Source organism: Pipistrellus kuhlii, unplaced genomic scaffold (genome assembly GCF_014108245.1).
Source record: "Pipistrellus kuhlii isolate mPipKuh1 unplaced genomic scaffold, mPipKuh1.p scaffold_m20_p_2, whole genome shotgun sequence".
NCBI lineage: Eukaryota > Metazoa > Chordata > Mammalia > Chiroptera > Vespertilionidae > Pipistrellus > Pipistrellus kuhlii.
Window position 1 is genome coordinate 85750597 of NW_023425515.1, and position 17537 is coordinate 85768133.

Genomic DNA, 17537 nt, shown 5'->3' on the forward strand with positions numbered 1-17537 from the left:
TCTTAACTGAGGTCAGATGACTCGAGCTGTTTGGCAGGAGGATTAGGCAACTCTGCTAAGGGAAAGCTTGGCAATTAACTGCAGTGATAAGAAAGTAAGAGCAGATCCTCTCAAAAAGGCAAATTGACACCAAATTTGTGCAGATTAACCTACAGAATGGAGTTGGTCATCCCTTTTCAAGCTTGCACTCTGAGTATCACAGAAATATGTGATAGAACTTTTGTTTTTTTTGGGGGGGCAGATTACATTTTATACCATGCTAGTTTTATTTATGTATGTTATACTAACTGAATAAATGTCTTTCCACTTCCAGTCTCCCAAATCCAATCATTTGCCAAGTACTACAAAGTACTGTCTTGTATAATGCCACCTGTCTGACTCCCTCCCCAGCACCATCATTTGTTCCCTCTCCTTTGCCAATGTCCTTGGTGTGTGTTCATTATACCTTCCTGCCTTATTTGTATGACCCAGTGCTGAGTGTCCTCATTATTACTTTATACTTCATATTCCTGCCAGAGTCATTGTCTAAGTAACCTAACAATGTTATCATGTATCATTAAACTCCATAGTGACTCCTAAGCACCTGTTTTTATCTTTTTAAGTTTTGATCATATTATATCCTGGAAAACTGTATCAAATAGACAAAAAAAACTCCCTATATACAGGGTGTCCCAAAAATGAATGTATATGCTACATGCACTTTGAATAATTACTGATTACGATGGGTTAAATCTGGAAAAATAGAAACATCAATTGAACTATAAAAAAACTATAAAAAAAACTATAAAAAAAACTATAGGGTAGTGTGTATGTGTGTGTGTGTGTGTGTGTGTGTGTGTAGGGTGGAAGTGAGAGAGACAGAGAGAGAGAGAGAGAGAGAGAGAGAGAGAGAGAGAGAGAGCATTTTCTTCTCCTCTTATAAAATATTATCTTGTATCTCCAATGCCATTTGTTCAGAAGGTCTGGTCAGTTCTCCTAGGTGACACTGATTGGTCTCCCAACTGCATACCTGCTGTTTGTCATCATCTTTCCGAGGCCCCCCTGACTGAAAGAGCTTTTGCCTATAAGACACTGTATGTGTTTCTTGGGCCCATCATGATTGATGTAAGTGCCTTTTCAGAATAGAAAATCTACAAGTTTTTTATTATTTGTTCATAAATTGATATAAAGTAGCCTCAAATCATGTATGTGCCTGAATGAAGAGGTAATATATAATATATTTTTGTATTTTACTGTATCCCTGAAGTTACATACTGACTGGCTCATGAAAAGCCATCTGTAAATATTTGTTTAGTGAATGACTAACCACAGTTTTCTAGACCTCACAAGAGTGTTCCAACGGAATTGATGAGAAATCAAAATACTTATCTGGTAGATAAAATGAAGAAATCACTTGTTATGTCTGAGTGTAAATGCATTTTCAAAATTAATAAATGTTGCATTTATTGAAAATATAATCCTAGAGTATATTCTGTGCAAGTTGTATTCAAGTTTAACCATTTATCTTTTTTATTATTTAAAAAAATGACATTCAAATGCATTTGAACTGTAATTTTTCACACAAAAAAATAGTATTTTCTTTATCTCAACATGGCTAACCATTAAGAAAATAATTTTCTGTTTTGTTTACCCTACAGATAAACCTATCTGTGCCACTGGCTGGGTGTAATGCAAGGAAGGGATAAAGATGAAATGGAAACATGTTCCTTTTTTGGTCATAACATTACTCCTCAGCATGTCAAAAGATCAGCTGCTCCTGTCACAGCTCATTCCAGGTAAGTGCCAGGCATTCGCTTCATCAGACTTTGACCAGTATTTCATCTTTGCTTTAAATTCATTTTTATCGTGTGTATTGTAAATCAAATTTGTTCTTTTCCTTTGGAAGTTTAAGTCTGTGCGAATGGCTTCTTCAGTATGTGTGCTGATAAATTCCAGGCATCAAATATTGTCCTTGAATACAGAGTACTTTATTTATTCCCTAAAGAAACTGAGAAAATTTAGAAAATCTCACTGTTACTGAAACATGTAGGAAGTGATTGTATTTACTAAGTGAATGGAACAATTAGGGCAGGGAATAAATGTGTAACATAAAAGGAACAGCAATGTTACAATGCATATTTGTACTTTAGAAAAAGAATATCAAAAAGTGAAATTTTTGAAACTAAAATTTCTACAGAGTAGTGACATGTTAATTAGCAGGCTGAACACTTTCAGAATAAAAATGTAACAGCTGCTCTGTTGCTGCCATAGTTACTATTGTTTTCAGTGAAGTTAAAAGCCTGTTTCCTTGAAGTTATTATTTTACTAAAGGTGCTGAAATAACATTGCTATAAAAAGCTTTACATCAACTTTTTAAATAGGAAATAGTCTAAACCCAATGTTATAATATGGAAAATAGAAAAACATATTGATTCACAATCAAAATATTCTTTCATCTTTCCTCAGATAACACTATGGGGACAAAATATAGGTATTTGGATATATTTAATGAGATAATTTAGCCAAATTATTGATAAAAGACTAGCATACAATGTTTTGTTTAACCAAACTGCAAGCTTAATTTTTATTTGTCTGTTTTCTTGTTTCATTTATTTTAATATTCAGTAACTAAGTGTAACTTATCACATGTATCCAAACACAAGTCAGGATTTTCAAATAATCCAGAGGCTTGGTTTATTTTTCCCATGCTGGGTTAGGATTGACAGTGGGAACTCCAAGATAAGGGAGGTGTGATCAAGCAAATGGATTTATTAAAACATTTCATAGGGTGGACATATACAGAAAATTTAAAGTCTGTTATAGTTTAGTTCATTTGGTTACTTTGTGCTGAGTTAGGTTAACGCAATAAAAATAGTACAAGTTTGTAACCTGTTTCTACATGCCTTTCTCTTGCCACAACTCTGTTGAATATTGATTAAAATTAGTGAATGAACCAAATATATAAAAAAAAGTCAGTATGAAAAAATGTCATGCTCCACTTAAAAATTATGAAAAATGCAAATTCAGACACAAAGTAATCCATTATCTTTCAAATTGTCAGGATAAAGAGGACATTTGTATGAAAGTGCTTTGAAAGCTATGACTATAGAAATAGATACAGATAGTTATGTAGATATATAGATATAGATATACCTATCTATATATAGGTGTAATTGTTAACAGTTAGGTATAAACTGTTGCATTTTAAGATAATAACTGATACATGTCAACAAGTTAAGTTCATGATCTAGTTATTGATCAGGTAGTCATATCAAAACGACCAAGTATGGTTTGATCATGTTAATCTAGAATAAGAAATACATGAATGAATATATGTAGGGTGTGAGAAAGGTTTATCTGCAGAATATATATATATATATATATATATATATATATATATATATATATATATAATAATTTCATCCACAGAAAATTTATCTATGGAATATAAAGTTGCCTTTTTAATTGAAGATATTGTATAATTTCAGAGAAGATAAATCAACTTGAACAATTAGGTACAAAATTTGACAAAACTCTGCAATATCTTACATGCAAGTATTTCAAAACTTAAAAAAACAAACAAAAAAAACTTTAATGTATATATGAATATATTGATCAATACAATATATAGATTAGTTACAAAGGCAATCAACTGGTTACACCTTAAAAAGAGCTAATAGTATTCAAGAATGAGATGTATAAATTTAAATGTCTTTCTTGATCAGGACCACAAGAGTTCAAGAATTATTTCATGTAATTTGCCTGTCAAAAGAAATACGCTGTTAGCTTTCAAAATGCACACCTGCAGAGTGGAAGTCATTTTCATAACTGTCTCCATCTGGGAGCACTGGTTTCAGGCGAGGGAAATTAGGAAACCTGCTGAAAGGAGTCATCAGCCTCAGCATCTCTTCTCCTTCACATTCATCTCAGAACACAGTGAAGTATATACTTTTGTTGTTTTAGCTTTGTTATTTTCAGTAGTGCTTCTGGACCTGGATGAGTTTAGTTCAGAGCTCAGAGGGAGCGAAGATGGGAAGACCCAAATATCAGTGTCTTAAAATATGCAGCAACTAAGTGTAACTTATCACATGTATCCACACACAAATCAGGACTCTCAAATAATCCACTTTTTCTCTTAAGAAAATATTTTTCTTCATCAGAAATTTATTTCAAAAGTCAGAAAGTGGGGAAAAATTTATCCCTCAGGGGATAAAATAAAGATCAATAAAAACAGCCATCATAGTGTAGATTATTTTATTATCACAATAATAAAGAAGTTTTCAGTCAAGCTATGAATTGGGTACTAGGTGTGATTCAATATTATGATATCATTTGTATATAATGCTGGAATGGATGGGTTATTAGGCTCATGTTTTCTATATTCTAGTTTGTGTCCTTACATATCAATAATAAAATTTTAAAACTGCTTAAGTTCTACTTTATTTTATGTGAAGTGGTTGGTGTGTCAGAGTGGTGACGTGAAATTATTTGTACATTTTAAGTCAAGAAAAACTATTTTTGGTAAACTGTAAATCAGTTTTAGGAAAAAAGGAATGAATAAGAAGCAGATTCTAGGGATGATTGGGTCTCTCCAACCATTTGAGTTGTTGCCTTCATTGCCTACAGAGACAACTCAAACCTGGCCGATTATTAAAACCGCTGCCAGACATTCCCTTGTCAATTTACCTCATCCCTTATTCACGTATAAAATTCTCTTCAGACGTGACTGTGATTATCTCCTGAGGCCTTGAGGCATGCTGTGTCTGGGCTGTGCAGCATCTTTATTCAGGCTGTGCTACAAAGGAATCTTACATTTTAAACATCCACCTCTCCTTACATTTTAAACATTCACTTCTGATTGCAACAGATGTCAGGAAGAGTAGGGGAAACAAGTGGTAAATAGGTTTTAAAAATACGCATTTGCCAGATAGTGTATTGAATTGAAAAATTAAAGAACATATATAGTTAAAATTTTGATTTCAAGGTATATATTTAAATGGAAATCTATGGGGCAAGAGAAGCATAGAAGGTTGTATTTCTATTTGAATAAATCTGACAACCCACTTTCAAGCAAAACATGATTTATTTTTTCCTCTCTATTCTCTAAATGTGTAGCTGCATTGTCCTTCATTAAAGATGCAGGTGCTGACAGGGTTATTTCCTCTGCCCTGCCTCATGTCAACACCCCTGAGTGTGAAATTGTCTGAAGTGATTTGCTGCTCACCCTCCCCACCCAGCCATTCACCACCACTCAGAACCATCCTGTTATTTCGAAAGGAAAAAATTGCAAGGCGCTAAGTGCTATCTGTGATTGAATCAACTAATAATAAATTTTAAAAATTTAGAAAATGATTCCGTTTGTAAAATTCTAGAAGTAATAGTAAGTATATACTTATAATCAACATATATTCCTATTTAGTTTCCATATGTCCAGCAGATTTTGAATATATTTAGGAAATTATTTCAGATTTTAAAAAGTATTTGTTATAATGAAAAAATAAATAAAAGTAAATTTCTGAAATTGAAATGTGATAGAATCTTTAAGTGTTCCTTTTGTAATAAATTGTTTAATTAATAATGTTGCATATGTGCACCCCACAAAGGTTTTTATCCACAGGAATCTTGTTCCTGTTACTATTTATGATTAGTTTCTTTAGTACTGTAGTCATGAGCAATGATAAGGAAAATGCATATTATTTAGAATCTATGGTGATTGCTTGTTCATAAACATACAGTTTGATTTTTTTTATCTGTTCTCACTATTCAGAAATTGATCAGTTAATTAAGAACACTTAACGTTATGTGGCCTACAATAGAATGGAATATTTAGGTTTAATAGTACGTTAACATTTCTTAACTCCCAGTTATGCACTGGTAGAGGTGTTACTATAAACAAAGTGACTTGATTTTACATGCCACTTGACAATTCCATATGATGACAGAATTCTCAGCATGTTTTGTAGAGATTGCTTTTTCCAGAAACACTTTAGATGCTTATTGAAAGTAAAGCTTCCCAGCTGAGACAGAGAGCCTGGGTTCAAAACCCAGGAACACACACTTCTCCAGGTACTCGAATCACCCTCACAGAGAACACCTGAGAACCACTGCTCTCAACAAGTATGAGGTGATGAAACAAATAGTTCACACATTCACAGGATGTCTATACTCTGAGGAAAGATTTTTATGAGAAAGGGGTATTGGAGATATCTGGTTTATATATTGCAAGGATTTGGGGAGGAGATTTGAGGCAACCACTGACATATTTTGCTGGCCTTTTGCTTATACTTCTTATTGTTTTTACCTCATAGTAATGTTTATAGATTTAAAAACACAATTTTCACATTGGATGAAAGGTATTAGCTCAAGACAGAAAACCATTGAACTAATAAATAGATTAGTGAAAACATATAAATAAAAATGACTTGAAATTATAGTTTGGCTTAATGAATGAGTACAATTAACCCTAAGTTGTGTCCAAGTCCTAGTAAAGTCCTTAATGTTTACTCAAACATTAAGCAGCTGGAATTTATATCCAAATTAGAATAAGTGTCAATTATATAAATTTTCTGGAAAAAGAGAACGAAGAACCAAGTTGCATTATGACTTACAGGAACCCTAGGTAGTAAGACCTTTATCTGCTGCTTGCCTCCATGAAAGAATAGTAAACATTTCATTTTAAAACTCTGTTGTCATCAACATGAATATAATCTTTGCTTATAAAAATTTTCCTTCTTATTTTAAGGCAAATTAATATATTTTAGTGGTCAAACTATCAAACTATATTGATAGCCCAGGCTGTGCCCCTGTGTGTAGTAAGTCACCTCTATTAGAACCATGAAAAGACCAGCTATTCATTTTTTAGTTATACCCAAGTGTGATTCCTAAAAACAATATTTACTACAAATAAAGTATAATAAAAACTCAGTCATGCATTCTCAAATATATAGCTATTGGTTTTGGAGAGGAAAGGGGTTAGGAAGAAAGAGAGAGAGAGAGAAAGAGAGAGAATCATCAATTGGCTGCCTCCTGCACGCTCCCCGACACTGGGGATCGAGCCTGCAACCAGGGCATGTGCCCTCACCAATAATCCAATAGTGACCTCCTGGTTCAAAGGTCAATGCTCAATCATTGAGCCTGGTTCCCCCCAACTGCCCTCCCCTGCAGGCCTTGGTACCGCCTAACTGCCCTCCTCTGCTGGCCCAGTCATCCCTAACCACCCTCCTTGCTGGCCTCATTGCCCACAACTGCCCTCCCCTGCAGTCCTGGGTCCCCCCCAACTGCTCTTCCCTGCAGACTTGGACCCCCCAACTGTCCTCCCCTGCAGGCCTGGTTCCCCCAACTGCCCTCTTCTGCTAGCCCAGTCATCCCTAACTGCCCTCCTGCTGGCCTCATTGCCCACAACTGCCCTTCCTTGCATGTCTGGTCCCCCCCAAATGCCCTCCCATGCTGGCCTGGTCATCCTTAACTTCCCACAACTACCCTTCCCTGCAGACCATCTTGTGGTGGCCATCTTGTAGTGGACACAAACATCTTGTGTCCACATAGTGGCAGCCATCTTTGACCACATGGGGGCGGCCATCTTGTGTCTTGGTGTGACAGTCAATTTGCATATTACTCTTTTAGTAGATAGGATGTATGTATATGCATGTATGAGTTATTTTTATATATATGCTTATCTACAGATATTACTTGCTATTTTCTCTTGTATAGATATTAACACCAATCAAAATTTTCTGGACAATTAACCAAGTTAAAATTAGTACTCATGAGATTAATAATAAAACCAACTTCTGAATAGCTATTAAAATGTATGGTATATATGATTTATTATCTTAGTGTAATTGAGTTTCTAAGACTTTTCTCTTATATTCCTTTACTGACATAAACACATATTTAAAATTCTTTGATTATTAAATGTCACTTGCCATTGTACTGTGACCTTGGTTTAACTTTTTGATATATCTGTATGTTTGTTGGTGTTAAAAAGATTGTAAATCCTACTGATAGAAGTGTCAAGTCTTGAAAAAGAACAAATACTTGTAGTGAAAATAAACATTCCTTAGTTTCCAGAGACTATCACTCAGTTTCAGATGAGGTCTTAATAATTGGAGAAATCACTCACTATTCTTTATTCCATGGCTCTTTATTAGCCTGGGACTACTAGAAGGGGAGTTTATCTAATTGTTAAGTAGATGGAAGCAAACTAAGCACTAGAACAATCAGCAACAAGACAATCAATGTAGAAACTCCTGTTTGTAATCTGGCTGTAGAGCCCAGACCCTCTGCTTTGATGATATGGCCTTTGTGTGAAAAAGGCTTGAAAACCCCCATATGCCCCACATTTCACCTAATTAAGTCATCAGAATGCATTGCAACAAACAGAGTGCCTCATATGGAATGGTCTGTCATTTTTTTCCTCTATTGCTCAGTTAATAGAATGAGGTGCTATTCTAGATCATGACTGATAGAGGTTGTATGGTTCAGCTGTTGTAATTGTGCCTGAGGTCAAGAAAGCCTTTCATAAAAAATTCCCTATTTGCCTGAGAAATTGTCTTACTTCATTCAACTATTTTCTCCCAGATTTCCTAGTGAACATTCATTTATTCTCTCTTATTTGTAGCTTTCCTCTGATTATGTGTGAGTCCTTTATTGTATAAACAGATGCAGTGCCTCCACCAGGTCTTTGTGGGAGAATTGTTTTTGAAAATTATTTTCATTTTTATTCAATAATTATTTTAAAAATTGGTGTTTTGAACTTTAAAAATACAAATAATTTATGAATAATTCAACATGAAAAGTTCAATGCATGTGGGGCTTGGAAGTAAAAAAAAACACATAAAATTGATTGTGTGAATTTTAAAAGAAGATGACATTATATATATATATATATATATATATATATAGGAAAGGAGAGTCACAATGTACATATATACATGCACATATATATATAATACTTACATTTACATATACATTTATATATATTTAAGTATATGTTTATGCATAAAATTATTCGTGTTTATTACTCTAAATTATCCTTATAAGTCTGGCTAATATATATAGGTTGATAATTGAGGTTAAAAGTATTTTTTATGTTCTTAAAAGTAAGGTAAAACTTATCATGATATAACATTCTTTTCATCAATGCTGATAGTCATTCTCTAAATTATCAGGGTTCTAGAATGACACAGTTTACTGAATTTTTTATTTATGTACATAATTCTGTAGAAACATATACTATAGTTTCTCAGTTTTCTATCTAAATGTTCTTTCACCTTTATTTTAATGCATAGATTCATAGCTTCACAGGGAATTCATTTAAAATCATAAAGACAACATAACTATTACTATAAGATGAGGGTAGGGATTCAGAATTCTATGTTGTCTTTTCTGTTTATGATATGTCATTGCTCAATAGGTCATAGATTTTCCTGATAACTTCATGACTCCAATAATTTCTTATTTCTTAAATTACATATATTTTTATATTTATTTCCTATTGTGATCAGAAAATTGTGATTTTTAAATAGTGGTAAAATAGGAAGTATTTCTTCTTTTTAACAATTTATAGCTGATTTCATTTTCTTTAAATAGACTGAATTTTATAAAATATAAGGTAACAATTACTGTAATGAGATGCACTAGTGTGTAGAGCTAAGAAAACCTACAACTACCAATTAAGACATAAACAATTACTGAAGTTTTGTTCTGTTCATGGACTAATCAGACTAATCTTTTAATACTTTGAAATTTCTTTTATTCCTTTTTAAGAAGTAGACATTTTCTCTTGAACCTAGTTTTGTGGGTAACAAACAATAATTTTGAAATTTATCAAGAAGTAGGCATCTTCTTTTACCTAAGTGTGTCTTTTTAAGTACTTTAATTTTTGCTACACACATACACTACATACTATATACGCATACACTACATACACTACACACATACACACATACACTATATATATATATATATATATTCTTTCAATAATAAATATATCATTCAAAAATATAAAATCTATGCCTGAAATTTTGTTGCTAATATTCAAATAATAAGACATTTTGACAATGGAATCATAGTAGGCTCATGGAAGACATTTTAAAGGACAATTAACTCCACATGTGTGTCCCCAATAATGCACATAATTCAACTGAAATGACAACAGTATGAACAGTTATGACCAAGTAATCAGATCACAGTCAATAACAATTACATCAAAACTGCTGTCTGCCTCAAAGTGATTGTGGGATTCCATTAATGTAAGAACACAGAGCCAGAATATGGGGACAAAACTATCTGAATCAATGAAATATGATATATGGAAGGAAATTGAGCCTGTCATATATCTTAGGTTCTTTATAGCTATTTTATGTAAAGTCATACCTATCCTCTCCTTTAATAGAACACAATTATAATGCAATACTTTGTTCTTATAAAGAAAAATATACAATAATATGAAGACAAATATAATTACAGTTTATACATCTAAAGACTTTTTTTCCTTCTAAATGGAAATGTCTTTCTCAGGTTTAGAAATCTGTTCATTGGAAAACTAAGCATATTTACTTGGGATCTCTCATTATCAAGGTAGTAGAAATTCCTAAGCAGCATGATGCACAGTGCTGAAATTAATCTGTATTTTTTATTATGTAGATATATATATATATATATATATATATATATATATATATATATATATGGCGCAGAAGTTCATAATTAGAAAAAAGTCTCAGTAGATAGTATGCTCTTTCTACAAGTGTTGTCTTGATTCTAAATACTTTCAAAAGTATACTAAAACTTAATCATGTAAGTAGTTGAGAGTAGCAGTTGCTAGGTACTTACTACTTAAATGATGGATGTAATAAATTGGCTAATATTGATTAAAAGCTAATTTTACTCTTCAATCAACCTGTAATTAATATATTGATTTGTTCACTGAATGAATTCCCCAAGGAAATGAAATATATAATTGAATCCATTTTTGGCATAATTTTCCACCAAAGAACTTGAGGCTCTGCAGTAGCAGTTCTCAGCCTGTCTGTCGTGACCAACAGGTTGAGAACCACTAACAGGGTCGCCTAAGACTATCAGAAAACACAGATATTTACATTACTATCACAACAGAAGCAAAATTACAGTTATGAAGTAGCAACAAAAAGAATTTTATGGTTGGGGGTTACCATAACTGTATTAGGAACTGTATTAAAGTGTTGTGGCATTAGAAAGGTTGAGAACCACCGACATACAGTATTACATATGTTGCCTTCTCCACCTCATTAAGCTCTCCCCACAATCCCCAACCCCCAACACATGCCCTCACCCACCCCTAGTGTCTGTGTCCATTGGTTATATTTATATTCATGCATACAAGTCCTTTGGTTGATCTCTTGCTCCCTCCCTCCTGACTCTCCCCTACCTTCCCTCTGAAATTTGATAGTCTGTTTGTTTGATGCTTCTCTGTCTATGGATCTATTGTTTGTTCATCATTTTATGTTGTTTATTATATTGCACAAATGAGTAAGATCATGTGATATTTATCTTTCTCCATCTGGCTAATTTAGCTTAGCATAAAGCACTCCAGTGCCATCCATGATGTTGCAAATGGTAAGAATTCTTTCTTTTTTATAGCAGCATAGTATTTCATTATGTAGATGTACCACAGAGCTTTAATCCAGTCATCTGATTTTCTCCTAAGAACTTTCAAATTTGTGACACCATCCTGGTTACATAATAAACTTTAAATAATTGGAATGTCTTCAGTTTCAAGAAATAATATTGTAAAAAATATCTTCTGTAGCACCCATCCATAAATCAGAAAAAAAGTGAAATAGTAATATTAAATTATTTTTGTGAATCTTATTTAGATTAATATTTACTTTCATGAGCCGGACCGGTTTGGCTCAGTGGATAGAGTGTCGGCCTGCGGACTGAAAGGTCCTGGGTTCGATTCCGGGCAAGGGCATGTACCTGGTTGCAGGCACATCCCCAGTAGGGGGTGTGCAAGAGGCAGCTGATTGATGATTCTCTTTCATCGATGTTTCTAACTCTCTATCCTTCTCTCTTCCTCTCTGTAAAAAATCAATAAAATATATTTTAAAAAGAAAAATATTTACTTTCATGATAATTTGAAATGATTATCTAACCACAAAATGAATTTTTGGCATCTTAAAATATTAAATGCAGCTGTACACAGGATAAATAAAATCAAAATTGAAAAAGCAAACTAGAAACAATTCATGTTAAAAGGAAAAAAAGTTGTTTAGAGGAAAGCAGTTTACAGGGGACCAAGGACCAATTTGTAAGTGTTATTTTGGTGCAGCAAATTCTTATGGGTCAATTGTCTGATGTGCTCTGGAAGGACACAGCAGCTCCCCACACTCTGGGTAAGTCTGAAAGTTGATTTTTACTGTTCACACTGTAAAGGGTTTATTCAAGTTTCAAGCATAAGCTTTAAAATGAATCTGTCATTTCACTTTCTTACTATTTCTATCATGTGCCTCTTTAAAAATGAGTAGTATTTTTTCTATTTTATTTTCATAAGCTTTTCTCAAGTGTAATAGGAATCAGCCATTTTAACAGATTCAGTGATTGCAAATAAGTTGGACAATATTAAGTAAAAGCATTGTCTTTAGTGTTAAACTTACTGGGATTGTTTTTGAGATGTGAGAAACTAGGAAACTCACACATGGTTGTTCTTTTCATTTTGTTTGGTTTGGTTTGGAATTTTTTAAAGGTGACTATTGAGCTTGTGGTGTTTTTGTGAAAGTTACATAAAAAGTATTAAGTATCCTATATAATAAAAGCCCAGTAACCAAAAGGCAAAACAATGAGAGCAACTGGTCAACCAGTCACTATGACAAGCTCTGACACCAGGGGGAAGATGCTCAATGCAGAAGCTGCCCCCTGGTGGTCAGTGTGCTTCTGCAGTGGAAGCGCTGCTCAGCTGACCCGGATGAATGGCTTTTCCCGCTGCAAACCCCAGGCCAATGAGTAGGAACCCAGCCTGTGATTGTTGCCTCCTTGTTCCAGGCTCCTCTTCCTCAATCCCTGCTGCGTCCTCTGGACACCCATAGGCTGCACAGTGCCGCCGCAGGGCTTGCAGAGCTGACCCTGGGAGCTGGGAGGTGGATCCGTGGCCTCTGAGGGACTGAGGCCTACTCTGCCGCCTCTCAGTGATAGTGTCCCTGGGCCTAGAACAGACCAAGTCACCTGGGAAGGCGATTCTCCAGCTCCACGGAAGATGCTAGACTAGGGAATAGCTGCTCAGAGGAAGAATCCACAGCTGCTCAGCTGAGCGGAATGAGTGGCGCTGCCACACCGGGCTGATCACCACCAGCCACAAATCCTGCGCACAGAGCCTCTAGTCTAGGGGTGTCGAACTCAATCAGAGAAGGGGCCAAAATCTAAAATCCAGCCTAAATCGCGGGCCGAATGGTTTACTGAACAGTCATAAACTGTCATTGTGATGGAAACGCAGCGGAGTGCAGTGATGACAGCGCGGTGCGGGCCACATTGCAAGGCCTGGCGGGACTGATTTGGCCCGCGGGCCTTGTGTTTGACAAATGTGCTCTAGTCTAATATAATTAACTCAACTGTAGGAGGGACTCAATAAAGAGTAGCCGCTATTATTTGAAAAATATACATCGCTAGAGAGTTTTTGTAAATTTGAAGGGGACAGGAGATATGTTGGTGAGTGAAAGGTTATCAGGTAGTTTTACGCCAGATGATATTGTCCATGATTGAAACCAGAAATGTTTAGAAAGGGGAGTTGCTTCAGATTCATGAAGGAGTTAGAAGATAAACACAATGGCATTAAAAAGATTGATTTTAACGTCGATAATGAATGTGAGAATAATTACTTACTTTTTCAGAACAGTGATTTTTGCACAGTGTTTTGAACCCATCTCTGATGTCCCAACAGACTGTTCAATGTGTGATATAGATAACTATTCTTTGAGAAGAAGAAATTAATCAGTGTAGAGACATTATAATTAGCTATTAAAACAGATGTGATAAAACATCTCTATAACCTAAACCAAAAAGAAATGCAAATTCAACAGAATATGTAAGAATTTGCTTTGTAAATATATAAAAATGTGAATCAGAATGGTTAGTTCTGTTCAAACAGTGTCATAATTCTTCAGGTCAAACAAGGGATCCATGTGATAAGTTTGAATGCTTTTAATAGACACTGTGACATATGCTTAGACTATAGTAGTGATTTTGTTATAATTATTATTGGATTGTGTGTCATGATGAGTATTTTAAAGCCCTCAATTATGTCACCAAAAAACATGCCATGAAGCAAACTGAAGGATACCCAGAGTTAACTTTTTTTTTTTTTTTTTTTGTATCTTGGTTATAGAAGGGCTTTCATATTGTTGTGCTATTTTAGTGAAGTACTTTACAGCAATAAAACTATAGACTCATATCATCTGTTTCTTTGCATTTCCTCTTTTTAAAATCACACCAAGACACAAATAGGTACTGGTTGCAGAAAATATTTGAAAATCACTAGTCTAAAGAAACAAAGGAAGCAAATAATGAAACATTAAAATGTTGACTAAAATTCACCATGGCAAAGTTTAATCAATTGCTGTCTAGTAAGTAAAAAATTTATCTTTTTTTTTGTTTTAATGTGTACTAGTTTTTGTTTGTGTTTAGTCTGTTATGGACTTGGGATGAATTCAGTTGTTGAAACCATCTTTGATTCACTCTTATGGTATGTAATAATACACTTTGATTTCAGTGGATGAAAAAAAAACTATATCAAGAATGATATTTACTCAATTAAATATATTATGCGGTAGACATTGGCTGGCTAATTGATATAAAAATCATAGATACACTAATCTCAAATAAAATATTAACCAAAAGGAACAAAGCACAGTATTGGAGGAAGTTTGATCTATCTGTGCAATCTGATTAATTAAAGTGGATAATTAAAACATTCAAGTAAAAATGACTACAATCATTGTTTGATAGATAAAATTGCTTCTTAATTAAATTTCCATGACACTATTCCCTATAAGAATTAGACAGTGAACTAATATAACTTTTAATTGAATGTGACTTTAAGAACAGGAAGAAAATTAAATTTAAGGTAAAAGCATTGTAATGAGTTAGAATAGTTGAAATTACTACAGTAATCAAATTTCAATAAAGGCAAAAAAAACAGTTCACAAAACACAAAAGCAGATATCTAGTAATATGTATAAAAGAATGTATCTAAATGCATGAATTAATTGGAAAAAATAAAAGTTGAAAGTCTTACCTATTATACACATTTTTTTAGTACAAAACACATACACTCAGTGGAAACAACAGACTATACCCTGGAGAGTCCCATATTGTGCTTAGTGTTCCTGCAATATATATATATATATATATATATATATATATATATATATATATATATGTAATATTAATTAGATATATTACATTATACATACACACATATATATCTATTACATATATTCACAAAAGGTTAAACAAACAAAGCCAAATTCCATAGCATATTTGACAATATGTTAATCTTCTACTGGTATTTATTCAGTAAACTTCACTGCATATTATGTGTTAAATTATTATAGTTTGAGTTTTTGATTCATCAAAACAGATATTTTAGCAATTATTTAATGAAAATTTAAGATAATTTTAATGAGGCAACTATCAGATTATCTAGGGGGTTTGAAGAAATAAAAAGAACTGTTTTAAACAGAATCTGAAATCAAGCTAAATCTGATTCTATGTGTTGATAATTTGCCATGTTTTTTTAAGCTAGCAATAATTTTACATTTATAGTTTAGTTAAAGGATGACTTCGTGGAATTTTTCCATAAGAGTATTTGCATGAGTAATCTATCTTCCCTGTTATAGTGTTTAGGCAATTGAGGATACATTTTATAAACAAACTTTAACGAATTAATAATAAATATCAATAAAATGCAATATATCTGGCTTACTGTATCTTTAATTTCTGTATAACAAATAATACTTGTATAGGCATTGGATGAGATTCACTGAGCTCTCACTAAGTGCTCTTTTCTGCACTAATTGCATTCAATCCTTGAAAAATCTTCGTGAAAAAAGAATTTGTTCCATTTAACAATTACAGAACTATGATTTGAACCAATCTGTTGATAGTTCTGGGATTGTTTAACTGCAAAGTCTATGGTGATATTGCCAGTACCATGCCTGTCCTTCCATTTCACTGTATGTAACACAGGACGTTCCCAACTTTGTTTGATATGTCTAATTGCAGGTAGGATAGAACATGGTCTGCAGAGCGTATGACACATGTTGAAAGTGAAAGCCTCCCTGGAATTAATCCACAACTTATGCTTCAGGTTTTTAACCAACTTTCTTGATTTGTGTTTTTCTTCCTTAAGAATCTCCTTTTGTTTTGTAATTTTCACTCTTTTGTTTTACTACTTTTTGCTTAGCCTGACAATGATTATTAAATTAATAATATATATGCATGCCATAAATATTTTATGATTGTTTTAAGGTTAAATTCCATCATTTCAGAATGCGATGCTTTTACCCCTTCCCTTTGGTGCCATGTAATAACTTTTTAAAAATTATAATAGTTTTAGCTAAAATTTTATAAATGGATAATATTTTTATTAAATCCATTTTTATTACCTAATCATATATTTTTCTGTCTTTTTAAAAATTTAGGCATAGCAATGTTGAGATATAGATCATGCAGCTATAACTAACATTTTTATAATTATGTATCATTAATATTTAGTTCATTATTTATAATTTATGCAGCAAATTAATGTTTTTAAATAATCAGAAAAGGATCCTGTATGAGTAAATTAAAATACACATACTGATAGGCAGTATTATTTTTCATTGAATATTGAATATTTAGTCTTTTTGAGGTATCATATTATTTCTAATAAAGCTTTTTAATGTTTAAATATGGTAATTGATACCTTTTGTAAATCACTTTCCCTGTCATCAAGATATACATGGCTCAGAAAAATTCTGTTAAAATTGGAAAGCCTATAAATATACTTTCTATAACTTATAAGAATATTCAATGAATTCTCTATCTACAAATAACATAGTGTTGTTAACTTCCTAAACATTAAATAAATTTTCCTTCCTCTAAGGGTTAGTGATGTAGCATATAGCACATAGACATGTGTATTAATTATAATTTAAACCAGTCTACTGTGTAATAAACAAATTTAAACTTTAATTTGAACTTAAAACATGTAGGAAGCATTTATATCACTTTATTTTCTTAAAATTAAATACCGGTCTTTCAATTTTCACAAATGAAAATAATAGCAATGTATTTGTAAATCAATGATTCTCATTTGATTTTTTTAGAAATTTGTTTTGTTTTATAAATTTGCTAGTTGAATATGAATCACACAAAATGGTATATTTAAAATGTGAATTTATTAGCTTGATTTTCCCCTTGGAGTTAAGAATATGTTCATCTTTAAAAAAAAAAAAAAAAAACTATAAACTTCGTACATCTGCTACCAAAAACTGGCAATATATTTATATGGTAATGCCCCCCAAATAACTTACTACGTAATT

At 32.9% G+C, this 17537-nt stretch overlaps 1 protein-coding gene across 4 annotated transcripts in view; it reads left to right on the plus strand.

Moving 5' to 3' along the window:
* The first annotated feature begins 1655 nt into the window (after positions 1–1655).
* The window catches only part of ROBO1 (roundabout guidance receptor 1), a 997335-nt gene continuing 981453 nt past the window's right edge, over positions 1656–17537 (plus strand). For all 4 annotated transcript variants that reach the window (XM_036444218.2, XM_045584064.1, XM_045584063.1 and 1 more), the window contains exon 1: positions 1656–1775. In XM_036444218.2, coding sequence (XP_036300111.1) covers positions 1688–1775 — 88 coding nt within the window. In that variant the 5' untranslated portion in view covers positions 1656–1687. The remainder of the gene's footprint in view (positions 1776–17537) is intronic.